The sequence below is a fragment of the Cetorhinus maximus genome, chromosome 11 (genome assembly GCF_964194155.1).
Source record: "Cetorhinus maximus chromosome 11, sCetMax3.hap1.1, whole genome shotgun sequence".
NCBI lineage: Eukaryota > Metazoa > Chordata > Chondrichthyes > Lamniformes > Cetorhinidae > Cetorhinus > Cetorhinus maximus.
Genome location: NC_135889.1, coordinates 52,646,698 through 52,665,315, shown reverse-complemented (window position 1 = coordinate 52,665,315; position 18,618 = coordinate 52,646,698). Strand labels below are relative to the sequence as shown.

The 18,618-nt window shown below is 42.7% G+C and overlaps 1 protein-coding gene across 2 annotated transcripts in view; it reads left to right on the top strand.

Moving 5' to 3' along the window:
- Window positions 1-18,618, top strand: part of itprid2 (ITPR interacting domain containing 2) — a 186,261-nt gene that overhangs the window by 127,017 nt on the left and 40,626 nt on the right. For both annotated transcript variants that reach the window (XM_078551935.1, XM_078551936.1), the window contains exon 10: window positions 6,749-6,833. In XM_078551935.1, coding sequence (XP_078408061.1) covers window positions 6,749-6,833 — 85 coding nt within the window. The remainder of the gene's footprint in view (window positions 1-6,748; window positions 6,834-18,618) is intronic.

Sequence of the window (18,618 nt, the reverse complement as noted above, 5' to 3'; positions counted from 1 at the left end):
AGATGGTAGGAAGCATTTGAGTTTTTGGTTCCAGTCCTGGGTTATGTTTACAAATATAATACTGGTTTATGTTCTGTGCCAAACAAGAGCTAAAACGGATGTAATTTCTACAATAACTTTACATAATTCAATTCCATAATAGTGGTATTCCAAACAAAAAATATTTGCACATTTTATATTCTGGTTACCAACCATATACTCAAAATCACAAATTAAGCTGAACATATCATTTGCTGATTAGTATTTTTGACCATGAATGATGATCTTGAAAAAATGGGAAATGGTGACTGTATTCATTAGGCATCATTATATATATTTTTTGTTTAACACAACACATCGTGGGCTCTGCACTTCTGAATATTCCATTAGGATTTGTGAGTTGACGTTCCCTGCTTTATGAAAAAGGTGAATGTGTGCAGTGATAGAATTACTGACGAAATTCGCAATGGATTAATCATTTCTTGTGAGCATTTGTGCCTAATAAGTTGGAAAAAAGGCCAGCTGAAAGCCTCAAAGTGTATGTCTCAACTCCTGCAGCATTCTATAACAGAAGATGAGTTTTGAATGGTGATGGTAATGAGGGACTATCAGAAGGGCAACCATGCCTTAAATGAGTACAAAGGCTCGAGTAGCAGATCAGTGATTAGTGTAGGCAATTTCTGGCTATTATCTGTGTAGCAACAAATGTCAATATACTATGCTAGATAAAAAGATGAGGCAGATCCATAAGTGAGTTGCTTTGATACATCCTTGGGTCTGGTGGAGGTACAGCACATGAACGGCTCATTGGGCAGGATGTGACTGATTTATGCCACTTGCTGCACAAAGAACTGTAAGGACAATCAGCCATCTGCATTGCACTACCATTGTGATGGAAGGTTTTGTGTCCTTAACTTTTATGCTGGAGGATCCTTTTAAGTGTTTACATGGGAGATTTTAGACAGCTTAGAATTGTCTAATGTTATCGCACGGAAACCGACAACTTTCCTCTCAGGTTTGTGCCCAAGATTTTCCCTTCTTAGCTGCTAGCCATCCTTTCAATACTGCCATTTTCAAGTAATCTTAAAACTGAGGATTGGTTCCATGGACTGGGCTTGAATTTCATTCAGTATAGAAGATTAGGGGTGATCCAACTCAGGTGTTCAAGATAAAGGATTTGATAGGTAGTCCAGAACAAGAGATCTTGACCTTAAAATTAGAGCTAAGCTATTTAAGGATGATATCAGGAAGCACTTCACACAAAGGGTAGTGGAGACCTAGAACTCTCACCTGCAAGAAGCTGTTGTGGCTTAGCCAAATGGACATTTCAAAACTGAAGTAGATCGATTGTTTGTTAGGCAAGAGTATTAAAGGCTACAGAACTAAGATGGATAGATAGTCTTAAGAAACAGATTAGCTGTGATCTAATTGAATGGTGAAGCAGGTCTGAGTGCCAACTAGCCTACTTTTGTACCTCTTCGAACAGCCCTGCAAATGAAACTAAAATAGTATACGACCAAGTATTTAGTCCTGCAATGTGAATGAAAAATTGAAGTCTTACAAAAATGTTTAATCCTGGTAGTTTTGTGGTATATGTTCCCTGAAAATATGCTGCAATTTGCCCAAACTGCCAACCCATCAAATTTCAGCCATTACATTTTCCCATTAAACCTAGTTGAATATAGATTTGTTTCACAATTTTCACCAAATTCTTAATTTTTAATACATTATAATCAAGCATGGCTTATAGGGTGGGGTCTGTCGTTGCAGAGGTCTCGTCCTATATGTACAAGGAAGGCAGCTGTATCACACTTGGCAGGGCAATGGTCAGGGAAGGGATATCAAGTTTGAAGCAGGGCAGGTCCAGCTGCTGGGGTGGGATCGGGTGGGGTGCAGGACAGTGGCCTCTGAGTCAGGGTTAAGGGAAAGAGAAGGCAGTTGAAGAATGATGGAGGGAGACTCCTGGGTGAAGGCAGGAAGGTTGAGGGTGAAGTGGGATGTCGAGAGTGAGAGATGGAAAGTCATGAGTCAATGGCTCTGGGTCAAAGGTGATGGTTGGATGCTCCAGGATGATTGGGGGGGAAAGAACAGGATGAAGTTTGGAGGGTCAAGTGAGATGGGAGGAAGCTTGAGGGTGACGGGGAGGGTGGAGGTGGATGGGCTCCAGGTGAAGGGTCACAGTGTTAGTGTCCATTGACATGGACAGAACCTGTTACCTCACTGGAGATCTGGTGTTGCTTGGAAATTTTTACCTGGCAGGAGATCAGGTTCTTTTGGGAGGGGGCCACTGTGGGATAGGAGGAGTTCTGGGTGTGGCTTTTGGGAGGATCATGCTTTCTCATTGGTTGACTGCAGCTGCTCTAGGAATGAAGGCCATGTATACAGAGGTGTCTGTATCTTTGCCTGCCTTCTTCACACAGTTCACTTTGTGGATTTGCATTGTTCTCATACACCCAATCTTTTTGCAACCTCGGGTGGTGAAGGAGAGGATTCAACAGAGAGAGCCTTGGTCGCACAACAACAGAGGCCATCAACCAGCACCAACAGTGGGGGAGGGAGGTCAGGAAGAACCCAGTCAGGGCCATCATCATTGCCGAGGAGCATTGGCGTGTCAATGCATGTTCAGAATACGCACCAACTACCTTCGGTTGTCTGAGAGGCGATGTCAGAGACGGCTAAGGCTTTCCCTGGAGAATGTCGCTGACCTGTGTGCGCTCCTACAAGACTTGCAGCCCCATGGCTTTGGAGGGAACCCTATAACGGTCAACCTCAAAGGTAACAGCAGCTCTAAACTTCTACACCAGCTGCTCATTTCAGGGCCCCATGGGGGACATGTGTGGCATTTCCCAGGCTGCAACACATAGATGCATACAGGAGGTGACCAATGCCCTGTTCAGAAGGGCTAACGAGTTCATCAAATGCTGATAGCCAACTGCTGTAGCGGCCTGGTTTTGGGCCCATCGCACAGTTCCTATGGGTACAGGATGTAATCAAGTGCACACATGTGGCTCTTAGAGCTCCCTGGGAATGCCCAGATGCACTTACAAATTGGAAGGGGTTTTACTTCTTTAATGTTCAAGTTGTCTGTCACCACTAGAAAATAATTACGCAGGTGTGTGCTCATTTCCAGGGAGCTCTAATGACTTGTACATCTTGAGGAACTCTCAGCTGCCACAACTATTTGAGGTCTCTGGGTGACATCCTCTTAGGATGTGGCTCATGACAGCGGTGCAGCATCTCCACAAGAATGTTACAATGCTGCATACTGCTCAACATGGGCAATCATAGAGCAGACTATAGGAATGCTCAAAATATATTTCTGATGCCTTGGCCAGTCCAGCAGAGCATTGCAATACCCACCACAGAATATGTCCAGGATTATTGTAGTCTGCTGTGCCTTGCACAACGTGGCATTGCAAAGAGGAGAACTGCAAATTGAGGTCATGGAGGAGCTGCTAACCTCCTCAGATGAGGATGACTGGGAGGAATATGAGGAGGTGGAGGACAGAGATCCCACAGCTGGTCACCCAGATGTCAGGGCCATGGTGAGACTTGTCAGGGCTGTCAGAGACAGCATCATCTTCAATCGTTTTGGCCAAGAATGGTGCACTACCATTTCCTCACGTGCAATCCTTTATCCGCTCCAATTGTGCACCTATCTCTGCCGGCCTCCACCCAGAACTACCTCACTACACACTTCCTCTATCCCTTAGAAGGACGTGGGGAGTGGACAGTTATCAAACGGGATGAAAAGAGATGATTGCTCCAGGGGATACTGGCTTCGAACTTGCACTTACGTCAATTAAGCTATCGTGAGCCATCTCTCTGCCTGTAGGTGGAGGATCTTGCTGCAAACTTGCTGCCAGTTCTCCCTGCCTGCAGAGACTCCCTGTCCCCCTCCTTCCTGCACCACTTAATTGCATGTGGGGCACGTGCCTGCCAGTTCCGCTTATGATCTGCGTCGTAATTATGTGCAATGCAGCTGCCAATATGTAAGTAGAAATGGCAGCTGCTTCAATCCCGCTGTTGGGAACCATATTCTTCTTTTAAGTTCCACCCACAAGTGCAAAAGCAAGGAAATAACTCTGAACCTTCATAAAACACTGGTTAGGAGTATTGTCTAGGCGCCGCACTTTAGGAAGGATGTGAGGGTTAGAAACATAGAAAATAGGAGCAGGAGTGTGTCATTTGGCCCTTTGAGCCTGCTCTGCCATTCAATATGGTCATGACTGATCCTCTATCTAAACGCCATACTCCCGTTCTCTCCCATACCCCTTGACACCTTTAGTGTCTCGAAGTCTGTTTATTTCTTCCTCAAATATATTCAGTGACTTGGCCTCCACAGCCTTCTATGGTAGAGAATTCCACAGGTTCACCGCCCTCTATGTGAAGAAACTTCTCCTCATCTCAGTCCTGAATGGCCAGCGCCATATCCTCAGATTGCCTTACACCATATCCTGAGACTGTGATCCCTTGTCCTAGATCCCCCGGCCAAGGGAAACATCATCCCTGCATTCAGTCTGTCCAGCCCCGTCAGAATTTTATACATTTCAATGAGATCCCCTCTCATTCTTCTAAACTCCAGTGAATACAGGCCTAGTCAACCCAATCTCTTCTCATACAAGAATCCTGCCATCCCAGGAATCAACCTGGTGAAACCTCGCTGAACTCTCCCTATGGCAAGTATATCCTCTCTTAGGTAAGGAGACCAAAACTACACACAATACTCCAGGTGTGGTCTCACCAAAGCTCTGTACAACTGCAGTAAGACCTCCTTGCTCCTGTACTCATCCTCTCACAATTAAGTCCAACATACCATTTGCCTTCCTAGCTGCTTGCTGCACCTGCATGTTAGCTTTCAGTGACTGGTGTCCAAGGACACCCAGGTCCCTTTGGACATCAACATTTCCCAATCTATCACCATTTTAATAATAGTCTGCAATTCGGTTTTTCCTACCGAAGTGGATAACTTCACACTTATCCACCTTATTCTGCATCTGCCATTTATTTGCCCCCTCACTCAACTTGTCTAAATTGCCTTGAAGCCTCTTTACATCGCCCTCACTGCTCGCATTCCCACCTAGTTTTGTGTCATCAGCAAACTTGGAAATATTACATTTTAGACAAAGTGCAGAAAAGATTTACAAGAATGGTTCCAGGGATGAGGAACTTCATTTACATGGATAAATTGGAGAAACTGGGGTTGCTCATCTTAGGGAAGAGAAGTTTGAGAGGAGATTAGGTAGAGGTTTTCAAAATCATTAGGTATCTAAACAGTACGTGGAGAGAAACTGTTCCCTTTGGTGGAAAGGTTGAGAACCAGGGGACACAATGTAAGGTAATGGCAAAAGAATAAACAATGACTTGATGAAAATATTTTTTATGCAATGAGAGGTTACGATCTGGAATGCATTGCCTGAGAGTGTGATGGAGGCATATTCAATTTTGGCTTTCAAAAGGAAATTGGATAAGCAGCTGAAGAAAAAATATCCCAGGGCTAAAGGGAAAAGGCAGGGTAAGCTGAGTTGCTGTTCCAGAGAACTAATGCGCATGAACACACCTCCTCCTCTATGATTCTATATTACTCTCATGGATCCTCCAGCAGGTAGCCCAGTGAGAACGAAATCGAGTGCCAGCAGATCTTCCCCTCCTATTGGTTCTCTTACTACCTGCTGCATGCACAGTCTGGTAGCTATCCTCAGCCAACTTGGTCAGCAGTGGTACTACCCAGCCTCTCTTGGTGATGCACACTGAAGTTCTGCACCCAGAGTATATTTTGCACCCTTGTTGCCCTCAGTGCTTCTTTCAAATGATGTTCAACACGGATGAATACTAATTCATCAGCTAAGCAGTGCAATGGCTTTTGTTGCCCATGTTGGACCCGATGTCATGAGACTTCATAGGTCCAGAGTTAATATTGAGGACTCCCAGGGCACCTCCCTCCCAGCCATATACCACTGTGTCGCAATGTCTAGTGGCTCTGTCCTGTGGGTGAGACAAGACCATTCCAGGGATAGTGATTAAGAAGTCTGGGACATTGGCTGTAATGTATGCTTCTGTGTGTATGACTTTCAGCTTGGATAGATTTCCCCCTTTTGGCACAATCCAGAGATTCATCAAGCAGGATTTTTCAGGATCAGCTAGGTAGGGTGTGCCTAGGTCAATGAGAGTAGTTCATCTGGTTTTAGTGTTAGTATTTAATATTTTTTCTTCTAGCAGTTTTTTTACAACTCATTGGCCAAGGAGCAGTTAAGAGTCAGCCACATTGCTGTTGGTCTGGAGTCACATAAAGGTCAGACTGAGTAAGGGCATTAGTGAAGCAGATGGATTTTTACAACAATCTGAAAGCTTTATGGTCACCATTGCTAGCACTAACTTTTTATTCCAGATTTATATGATTAACTGAATTTAAATTTCCGGCTGCCATGGTGGGATTTGTACTCACATCACTGGATAATTAGACCAGACCTCTGGATCACTAGTCTAGTAACACAACCACTATGCTACTGTACCTGCTTTGTAACATGGGATGTTAAAGGTTCTATATAAATGTAAGTTGTTATATTGCTTTAAATTTAGAATTACTAACACTTATGCTGTAAATTATTTAGAACAACTTGCAAACAAGACAAAGGGCTCAAATAGTAACAGTGGACGATATATCCTGTTATGATCAGAAGGTTTCTTTGTTTTTCTTCAAAAGAATCTCTCACTTTATTCTCTGAAAAATCTAAGTGGTTGTATTTAGCTTATAACTTTATTGAAACAGGTTCAAAGCAACGAAGGTGAAGGCACAAATGTTCCAGCAACTAAAAACCCTGCTCCACATGACAGAGTTTCAGCAGCCAATAAAAGTAAGTAATACTCAAAAGATTTAAAAGCGCTGTGATTTTCCAGATTTAATGAAGAAGCTATTCATTTGTTTTGAGTATAAAATGACTCTGAAATCCAGGTGTTAAGAGTATTCCCTAAGCTGTGGTACAAGGACAGTTACTGCAACAAAACAGAGGACTCAGTACATCAAAGTAAATTTGCCCGTACTTGAAATCTGAATATTTTACCCCCTCATGCCTGCTTCCCTCCCGACTTGTCAATCTCAAGTTATAAATATTTTTCTTCTAGATTTTTGGAGCCATTTAACATTTTTAGTCAAAATGAAAACAAGAAAATGTTGGAAATACTCAGCAAGTCTGGCAGTATCTGTGGACAGAGGAACAGCGTTAACGCTTCAGCTTGGAATGGCAAAAGTCCATTGACCTGCACTGTTAACCCTGTTGCTCTTGTCGCAGATACTGCCTGAACTGCTGAGCTTTTCCAGCATTTTCTGTCTTTATTCCCAATTTCCAGCATGCACAATATTTTGCTTTGATAACATTTTTATTTATCTGCTTCTGAATATAAGAAATATTGGGATTTGCATGTGCAGAAATTCCACTACTGCATTCAAAATTCGGAGAAACATTCTCTCATTTAATAGTTTAGCATTAAAGTATGAGCATAAAGTAATAGGTTACTTGCTTAGTCAATATCTGTTGGGCTCTGTAAATCTAGAAACTGAGCAAACTCTTTTATTGAATTCAGCATCTCATCGAAAATCAAATGCAGCAGATAAAATTTATTTATGCTCTGTTCTGTCAATTTTGTGTCCTGGCAAAGGAAAATATTTTAATGGATTTCTCTGTTATTCCTCCACTATCCCTAACATAGTTGTCATCAAGCAAATCAGTCTGGATTGATTCTATAGTCACATTTGGCAAATAAACCTCCTGTCAGTTACATGCACAGTACTTATCCTCCCCTGGAATCTAGTAATGTTATCATATTGTTCACATGATAATAAGTTGTGCAGAATTGTCACAAGAGTGTACCTCCCGTTTTCAACAGTAGCGGGCCATAGATTTTAACTTTTCTATCTCGCCTGTTGTCATTAAATTGGCTTCAGTTCATCAGAAACTAGTAGGCTTGTGATGAATTATCTGGCCAATGATTTAGGTAGAAATTGCAATTCTTTAAATATCTGCAGTGAATATTGAACAATTATCCCTGCTTTTGGGTGCCAGTATTGCTAGTTTTGTTTGTGTCCGTGAGTAGTGCCATTTGGGTGAGATATTGCTTGCGTTAAATTTATTAATCTAAAAGTTAGGGGAAATGTTTGTCCCAGAATAGTTTGAAGTATTCTAAAAGAAAAAAAACACCCAGCTATCGGGCTTATTTGAAAAGAGTATCTAACTTTTATCTAACTAAGTGATGGGTTGAATGAATGCTAGGAAAGTAAGAGTAAAAAAATTGCTTCAGAAAATCAGTAGATTTTGCCGGTTTTCTGAAGACTTATAGTCCACTAAAATAAGATTTGACTCATGGCTAACCTGTTATGGACCTCACTTGTATCAACTGTAATAGTTTGAAAATTTGTACAAAAAGATGATGTTCTTCTGTCATTTTTGCATTTTTATACAATTGGCAAGATAGTCCAACACCAAGCTGACTTTTGGATCCTGCGTGCCTCCAGATAATTAATGGAGATGTTGTGATGGACTTGCATTATTTAGTGAATAATTCAGCAGGGATTGCATTTCTGAGGTCTGCATTTGTGTAACTGCTGTAAACCCTGGGCTTGTGACACAGGCCATATAGACTGCAATTATATTTTCTGCTCCTCAACCTTCCTTTATATATGGGTCAAATTTGCTGAAGTCACTGAGAATACAAATGTGAACACATTGCAGTCATGCAGAGTTATATACAACGTTGTAGGGAAAGATCAGATGGTCCATCAAGCATGCCAAGGTCTGTTGCGATGTAACCACATACACCATTGACTGCACCCGCAACCCCACCCCATCATCAATCTCTGGAAAGGTTATGAATATAAGAAATAGGAGTAGAAATATGTCATTTGGCCCCTTAAGCCTGCTCTGCCATTTAATAAGATCATGGCTCATCTGATTGTGGCCTTAACTCTGTTTTCCTGCCAGCCCCCATAACCTTGATTCCCTTGTCAATCAAAGATGTGTCTAATTCAGCCTTGAATATATTAAATGACCCAGTCTCCAATGCTTGTTGGGGAAGAGAATTCCAACAATAACAACCCTTTGAGAGAAGAAATTCTTCTACATCTTCGTCTTAAATGGGAGACCCCTTATTTTTAAACTGTACACCCCCCCCCAAAAAAAAAAATTCTAGATTCCCTCATGAGAGGAAACATCCTCTCAGCATCTACCCTGTCAAGCCCCCTTAGAATCTTATATGTTTCAATAAGATCACATCTCATTCTAAATTCCAATGAGCAATTGCCCAACCAGTTCAACCTTTCCTCTTAATACAAGTCACTCATCCGAGGAATCAGCCCAGTGAACCTTCTCTAAACTGCTTCCACTGCAAGTATTTCTCTCCTTAAGGAGACCAAAAACGTGCATAGTACTCCAGGTGCAGTCTCGCCAATGCTCTGTACAGTTGTAGCAAGACCTACGTATTTTTTTTCTTCCATCCCCTTTGCAATAAAGGCCAACATTCGGTTTTGTCATCCACATAATTTGCTTTACCTGCATGCTGACATTTTGTAATTCCCCCAGATTTCTCTGAATTGGAGCACTCTGTAGTCCCTCTGCATTTAAATAATATTTTGATTTTCTATTAGTTCTGCCAAATTGGACAACCTCACGTTTTCCCACATCCTTCTCTCTCTGCCAAGTTTTTGCCCACTCACCTAACCTATCTATATCCCTTTGCAGAATCTTTGTATCCTCACAACTTGCTTTCCTACCTACCTTCGTATTGTTAGCAAATTTAGCTACTGTAAAGTCAGTCCTTTTATCGAAGTCATTAATATAGATTGTAAATAGTTGAGGCACCAGCACTGATCCCTGTGATATTCCACTAATTAGAGTTTGCCATCCTGAAAATGACTCTTTTATCCCTACTGTCTGTTTCCTGTTAGTTAACCAGTCTATTCGTACTAATATGTCACCCCCAACAACATAAGCTCTTATCTTGTGTAGTAACCTTTTATGTGGCACTTTATCAATTGCCTTTTTGAAATCTAAATACACCACATTTACTGGTTCCCCTTTATCCACCCTGCTTGAACACCCTCAACATACTTCGATAAATTTGTCAAACATGATTTCCCTTTCATAAAACCACGTTGAGTCTGCTTGATAGTTCTATGATTTTCTAAATGTCCTGCTACAACCTCTTTAATAATGGGTTCTAGCATTCTCCTAATGACAGACATTAGACTAACTGGCCTATACTTCCCTGCTTTCTGTCTCCCTCCTTTGTTGGATAGAGGTGTTACATTTGCAGCTTTCCAATCTGCTGGGACATTTCCAGAATTGAGGGAGTTTTAGTAGGTTACAACCAATGCATCCACTATTCTTGCTACCTTAGGATGTGTGCCACCAGTTCCAGGAGACTTGTCAGCCTTAAGAATTATCTTTCCCATTACTTTTTCTCTTGTGATTGTGATTGTTTTAAGTTCCTCCCTTTTGCCTCTGTTCTTGACATTGAGCTGGGCGTTATCTTTACAATAAAATAGGCTCATTCTGGAATACAGCTTGGGGGGTTTATTGCAAAGATTTGATCTGTAATATATTTTGGGGGTCAGACACCAGAATATTTGAGCTTTTGTGATTGGGAAAGAGAGAATTTCTAAGATTTACAGCAATAATGCAGTTGTTTATGGTTTCTTGTCATGAACTGTTAATATCCCAGGATATATCCTGACCCCAAAGCATGAAAATTTCTTGGTTTTATGTCAGACAATGCAAATATCTCACTGCACAATCTAGATTGACTGAACTAAGACTATTTAAATGGGTGATTTTGAACTCATGAGCTGTAAATCTCAGAACAAGATATTGCAACTGTAGTAAAAATAGGAGTGGACTTTAGTACTGATATGCATTATTCAATGACTAGTTGTCGCCAGAAATATTTTAGGCTGATCTATGTCAACAACTTTTGTTTTCTTATCTTCAATTTCCCTCCCTTCTCATATCTTGTAAATGTTAGACGTTGTCTGTCTGATTGGCAATTCCAGCTCTTATTGCTCCTTTTTTAAAGAGATAAAAATGCGTTGTCTGCCCCACATGATATTAGTAACCCACCCTGATAAGATAGACCAGTCACCATCCCTGGTGACTCTCAGATTTCTCTTTTCCTACCTGTGAAACAATGTCTGCATAATGTAGAGATCCATCCAGCAGGGCGAATTTTAATTTACTTTATTGCCAGAAATTGAATCAGAGAATTCCATTAATTTGGAACTTCTGGTCACAATTTTATTACCACCATTTATGAATCAATGATTTGGATCAGCATATTAATAGAAGCATTCACAAGTTTGCAGAATTAAGGAAAATGTACGGTGCATGGGAATTTATATCAAAATCACTTGATTTCAGATCGAAGACAAGGTCATTTTGTGGCAGATGTCCTTCAAACCGGATAAGTATAGTGTAATGCATTTGGGTTTAGAAAACTCTAGAACTCTTTATACCATGTAGGAATACCTGCTAAAGGTTACATACAGCGCAAGAGGAGGGACCTGAGGGCCATAACCATTGTTCCTTCTTAAGCTGTACAGCAATGTGAAAGTTCCCATGCAGACTATGCACAAGCCAGCTGCTTTAAGGTACTACACTTGCATAGCTGCACAAAAACATTCAAAGGGTCCATGTACTTAAATAAATCAGCCACGCATTACAGAAATATTCAAAAGGTAATGGAGAAGCAGTGTGACAATGCAATTCGGGGTTTTCCGTTATGTTTCTGGAATGCAGTATAAAAAAAGACAATTTTTAAATTTATTCATGGGATTGGGCATTGCTGGCTAAGCCAGCATTTATTGTGCATCCCTAATTGCCCTTGAAAAGGTGAAAGCAGTCCCATCCAGGTGGACGACAGTGGAGAGGTGTTGGGGGCAAATGAGGTGACAAAGGCTGTTGAGAAGGATGAAGAAGAAAAGTTTACTTTTGTCACAGTCACATAGGGTGTCATTTGTGACTTTGATAAGAGCCCTTTTGGGATTATGTTAAATAACACTACTTCATATTCATGCTAGATGCTGAAAGCAAGAATATGTTCCATTTTCTTAGGAAGAACCCTTGTTAAGGATCAAATCATTGGCAACAAGAAATGACATTACTTCAACCATAAACAGGTGTTTCCTTTGCCTTTGCACTGGCAGCACTTCTCATTGTGTTGCATAATCATGAGGTGTGCTGACATTGGTACAAAGGTGTTATTGCTTCTGCTTAGTGATGTTGTTGTCCAAACTCTTTCAGAAATGATCTGATAATTGCCATGAAATTTTATATCCACTGCAATGGCCCAATAATTTTGCAGGCTGGAATGTTCCTACTGTAGAATATTACATAACCCAAAAGCAATCAGCTTTGACGTGGTTTGCATTTTGTTTTGCTGTGAACCATTTATTTTAGGATGTGCTCCAACGTGTATACCATGATTTTCCTGGGGGTATTTTGTCAAAGGAATTTGCCTTAAAGCTTTGATTCCAAATGAATTTAAATACATAAGTAATACTTGCATCTTGCGCCTAGAATTTTGCAGCGTCATGGAGACTCTGCACCTTAACCAGCATGGTGCTGGGAACCCAGATCTGGAAGTCCTACCCCAACATCCAGTAGAAACCATTTTCGGTGGGGGTTGGGGGGAGGTAGGATGGATTTTGGGTGTTTCATGAATTGAGCAAGACATTTAAAAAGTGCAGCTATTTTTCTGTTCATGGGATGTGGGCATCGCTGGCTAGGTCAGCATTTATTGTCCATCACTACTTGCCCTCAAGGTGGTGGTGGTGGTGAGCTGCATTCTTAAACCACTGCAGCCTCTCAGCTGAGTTCAATTAGAAGTGGTTTACATCAATGCTATTGTCAAAATCCGACTTATGTGACTTGTAAAGCTTTTGGAACATTTCTACAAATGTCTGTAACATTTTCAGAGAGCACCAAAAGTGACAGAAGGCCTTCCAGCACAAATACAGGTGTGTGGTTGACCCCCAAGGGTGTTGGAGGGTGGGGCCTGTGGTCTTTGAAGGATATATCTCTTGAGCCCTTCCAGATAATTCCCTGACTCTGGCATCCAAGTGCGAGACAGGATAGACTGCCAAGCTCTCTAAGGAAACGAGTGCACAGAGTGCCAAACAGTCTGCTGAAATGGGCATAAGATCATAAGACATAGGAGCAGAAATTAGGCCATTCGGCCCATCGAGTCTGCTCCACCATTCAATCATGGCTGATAAGTTTCTCAACCCCATTCTTCCGCCTTCTCCCCGTAACCTTTGATCCCCTTACCAATCAAGAACCTATCTATCTCGATCTTAAATACACTCAATGACCTGGCCTCCACAGCCTTCTGTGGCAATGAATTCCATAGATTCACCACTCTCTGGCTAAAGAAGTTTCTCCTCATCTCTGTTCTAAAAGGTCTTCCCTTTACTCTGAGGCTGTGCCCTCGGGTCCTAGTCTCTCCTACTAATGGAAACATCTTCCCCACGTCCACTCTATCCAGGCCTTTCAGTATTCTGTAAGTTTCAATCAGATCCCCCCTCATCCTTCTAAACTCCATCGAGTATAGACCCAGAGTTCTCAAACGTTCCTCATATGTTAAGCCTTTCATTCCTGGAATCATTCTCGTGAACCTCCTCTGGACCCTCTCCAGGGCCAGCACATCCTTCCTGAGATATGGGCCCCAAAATTGCTCACAATATTCTAAATGTGGTCTGACCAGAGCCTTATAAAGCCTCAGCAGCACATCCCTGCTTTTATATTCTAGTCCTCTCGAAATAAATGCCAACATTGCATTTGCCTTCCTAACTACCGACTCAACCTGCAAGTTAACCTTAAGAGAATCCTGGACTAGGACTCCCAAGTCCCTTTGCACTCCAGATTTCTGAATTCTCTCCCTATTTAGAAAATAGTCTATGCCTCTATTCTTTCTACCAAAGTGCATGACCTCACACTTCCCCACGTTGTATTCCATTTGCCACTTCTTTGCCCATTCTCCTAACCTGTCCAAATCCTTCTGCAGCCTCCCCGCCTCCTCAATACTACCTGTCCCTCCACCTATCTTTGTATCATCTGCAAACTTAGCCAGGATGCCCTCGGTTCCTTCATCTAGATCATTAATGTATAAAGTGAAAAGTTGTGGTCCCAACACTGACCCTTGCGGAACTCATGGTCCCATCTCATAAATGGGCCAGAGAGGCACATGAGCGGAAGAAACATGTGATTAGAGGCAGGGGACAGGGCCAGCTGGATGCAGGGCAACTTGCACCAGGTAGGAGGACCACAAGGTATTACCCCGAGGTAAGGGTCTACCGAATCCAAAGGTCATATCTGCACATGACAGAAAACCAGTGAAGGATGTGAGTATCCTGAGAAATGGTTATAGAGATGTGTGCCATAGTGCAGCAAGATCTAGCACCACAGTCTGCAGATCCCTATGCTTTGCCAGTGGCACTCAAGGTGACAGTGGCTCTCAATTTTTATGTGACCGGATTGTTCCAGGATGCCTGTGGCATTTCACAATCAGCCACCCGTAGTTGCACCAAAGCTGTAACAGATGCCGTTTTTGCCCAGGTAGGGGCAGCACATAAACTTCCCAATGGATGTGTCGGCATAGAGAACCGGGGGCTTCACAGAAATTCCTTCAAGTACAGAGACATGCAGACTGCATCCATGTCACCATAAGAGTACCAGTTCATCAGCCAGATACCTTCATGAACAGGAAATGTTTCCACTCATGGAATGTCCAGTTGGTGTGTGACCACAACAAGGTGTTCCTGCACGTTTGTGCATGTTATCCAGGAAGCTGCCATGGCTCATTTACATTCAGGAATTCACAGCTGCCTTGGCTTTTCCAGACCCAACACAAGTCTGTGGTCGGCTTCTGGCGGACAAGGGGCTACCCCTTAAGGAGGTGGTTGATGACCCTCTTTAGGCGACCACAAACAGAGCCTAGAAGCCTATACAATAGCAGCCATGTGCAGATCCTCAACACTATTGAGCAGTCTAATGCCATTTTGAAGATTTGTTTCATGTGCCTTGACAATTCTAGAGGATCACTCCAGTATTCACCTGCAAGGGTCTCCAGAATAGCCATGGTGTGGTCCATACTGCACAGTATGGTGCAGTGAAGGAGCCTGTAATCATAGGGGACAGAAGTTGGCGCTATAGTTAACTTACCTGAGGAGAATGATGATGAGGAGGAGGAGGCCTCTGTTCAAGCAATGGAGATGAGGAGGAGGAGGAGGCAGCCAGCAATGGTAGACCACCTGAGGGGCAGGCACACGTACCCATGGTCAATCTTTTACAGGACGGGGTAATCACCAGAAGCCTCTTAATATAGAGCAGATTCTTCAAGACGCACAATATATGTAACCTAGTATGTCAGCCAGTCCCTGGTGAGTAGCTTCCACATAATTGACTTTTAACATGAAAGCCACACCCCCAAAAAGAGAAAACCAACAGGACAAACTGAAAATCAGTGTCATTGGTACGACTGAAACTATACCAACATAATCCTTGGCCTCAACATAGTCACAGATATGCCTTGCAGTCCTTCACAACCTGGACCATACACATTTATGTTAGAGGCTTTCAAAGAGCCGGAGAAAATGTCACCTTGTTGCCATTCAAGCCATGCCCACTGTGCCAGGAAGTATGATCTGAGACGCACGACCTGTAGATATGATGGTATATGCCAACATATTGCAGCAACTACACATTTTGAGGGTGCTGTCACGTGTGTTCGCCACTCCTTCAACTGTCTCGCATTATCCTTCCACCACCAGTGACAGCAGTGTGTGACATGTGCAACATGCGGCGCTGCCGAACCTAGGTTCCCTGTGAACCCACGGTCTCTACCACCTAGATTATATAGGCTCCATTGTAGGGGAGATACCACACAAGCATGTTTCCCTGGAGCATACATGGTATCTCGCATGCGGGAAACCCATTTCAGTAACTGTGTAACAATCACATGCGGATGACTGTCTTCAACACAGCACTCATGCTTCAAGTACACCTGATGAACTGGATTTGATCTTTGAGTCTGGTCATTGACCCTCTCTCAAAAGCAATCATTGACAGACAACAAATGCTGCAAGGAGCCTCTCATTCCACAACCCTTGGTGCACTACTACCTAATCTGAAGGTCTGGATAAGGAACCAGTCTTCAACGGTGGGACATGCATGGGCACACCCTTGCTCCTGATGGTGTCAATGAGAGATGGACTTAAGAATGCAGTTTCCAGTGCCAATCATAAGAACCTCACACTTTCCACTACCATCCGAATTAAGGGTATTATTGTACAAAAGCAGACCAAAGCATTCTTTGTGCTAAATATGTGTATTTATAAACTGATTAATTGTGATCTTAAAGTGACATTAAATAAAGCCACAGTGAACCCCTCAGTGATCGAGGCTACACAGTGCCCCATGCTCGCAAAATCTCCCAGTGTTGCTTTGGAGGAGGTGGAGGCAGGCTGCTCACCTCTCCTGCTATATGGCATTGAGGAGCATGGTGGTTGGCTTTATGCATGAATCTGTTGGAGGCCTACCTCAGACTGTGGCCTCTGCATTTCTGCAGGGGCAGCAATTGTCACTGGGACATGTACCACAGGCCAGGGGTCTGTCAGAAGGGCTGAGAAGTTGGAAGAAAATGAGGATGCTGAGATGCTCTCAGAACCTTCATCCTCTTCATTAACCTCCACAGTCCTAGGTTGGCCTTCGGATGGTTATCTGGGGCTGGCTACTGGGGGACAGCAACAATCAATTCTAGCAATCAGTGCAACTGTCCCTTTAAGAGCATACAGCTCTTCATATATTCCATGGAGATCAGCGCTCACTCTCTGAGCAGACTGCTCCATGCTACTGACTGAGCCTTGTAATCTTTGTAGGGAACTATGAAGTTCTTGCATCCACTCTGAGTGATGCTGCACATGTCTCTCCATGAGACTGGCCATTCCCTCATGGTTTGAGTTATTGCTCAAAGACAAGGTTAAGCTCATCATCGTGATGGACTCCTCACAAAGTCCGTGAGCTCGCACTGCCTCAGGGCATTCTGCCAGATGTCCACACATCTGCTGATGCTCCAAGTACTCTGCCCCAAAAGTTGACTCCTGAAGCTTTACCTCAATACCTACTGGAGCATCATCATCATGGTCCTCCCTCCTCCAAGAGGGACTGTGCACAGATGTCTCTGACTCAGACTCAGACACTTCCTCCTGCATCCTGGGGTGGTGCTTTTCACCATGTGCCACCCAAGGCCAGGGAGAGAAATCATGGGCCCTGACACTTCTCCTCTTCTAGGCACCCTCAATCATGCATGATATTTTCTCCCCTTTCAAAATTCACCAATCAGTTCACCAAACAATCACAAAGTTCCTAGTAAAATGATAACTTCCATTGTTGGCATCTGGTTACAAATATCACCCGATATATATGTGGCATGGGTCATTAATATTAAGGGCAGCAACGATGTAATGCAGTGTTAGTTTGTGTGCACCTATTAAACAAATCAGAGAGTACAAATTTTAGTTTAACAGCATCATGCAATATTGTTAATTTGACAGGAAAATATCCCTTATGATATTTATAACACTATGTAGACGGTAACACTGATTTTGGTGACAGCCTCATTAATATGTTCTACACAATGCACCATATAGTGCATAGTGACAGTACATTCATATCTGGGCGAAAGATTCAATACTTGCAACCCAGATTACAAGAAAAGATTTCTGGTTTTGTTTTATATATTTTGACTACCTGTTCTGTATAGAAAAGAAAGACTTTCAGACCAATCAGTATGAAGGAGAGAGGAACAGATAGAACCAGAACATGCAGAGCTACTGGAAAACCAGCTTGGCAAGCAAATCACCAGAAATGAAAGAACAAAAGGAAAAACTTGCATATATCCAGTGAAACATGTCGGCAAACAGCAGCCTCAACCTCCACTGGATGGAAGCAGTAGGGATTCCATCACTGGACCAGATGGACCTATTTTTGTTAGGCGCCAAACAATTTCCATGCTATGAACTGCATCAGGTTACAGGGTATTATTACACTACCTTGCAGACGCACTAATAAAACGGAGGTCATGTAAACTCATGTTCAGTATAAAAACAGAGCAACTGAACTGAAACGTAGTAACAGCTGACAGCGATGGAATCCCTGAACTTCATTTCCTTCCGCCTACAGCTACAGTTTCTTGCATCCTTCAGACAAAACAAATAATCATGATAATAATCCCAGTAGAAGTTTTATGACAACTTACCTATTTGCTCATTTAGCTATGTAATTGCAATATTACACAGCATCATCCTTTTCTAAGAGGTGGTCCCCACAGGTCCCAGGGGTAGGGATTGCTCTCAGGATAAGGAGCGTGAGAAGTGTTTGTGGAGTTTGGAGAGAATTGGTTGAGTCACCTGTTATACACAGCACTTCCTATTCAGTCCCACCTACTTCAGTAGAAGTTAATATAGGGGGTGTGGTATAATGGGAAGCTAAAGCTACAACTCCTGTTTTACAGCCCTGGTCAAGTCCACTCTCATCCCCATGTGTATCCAAAGTGAGCTTTGCAAGGCCAGGGATGCAGTTTTACTTTGATAAAGGT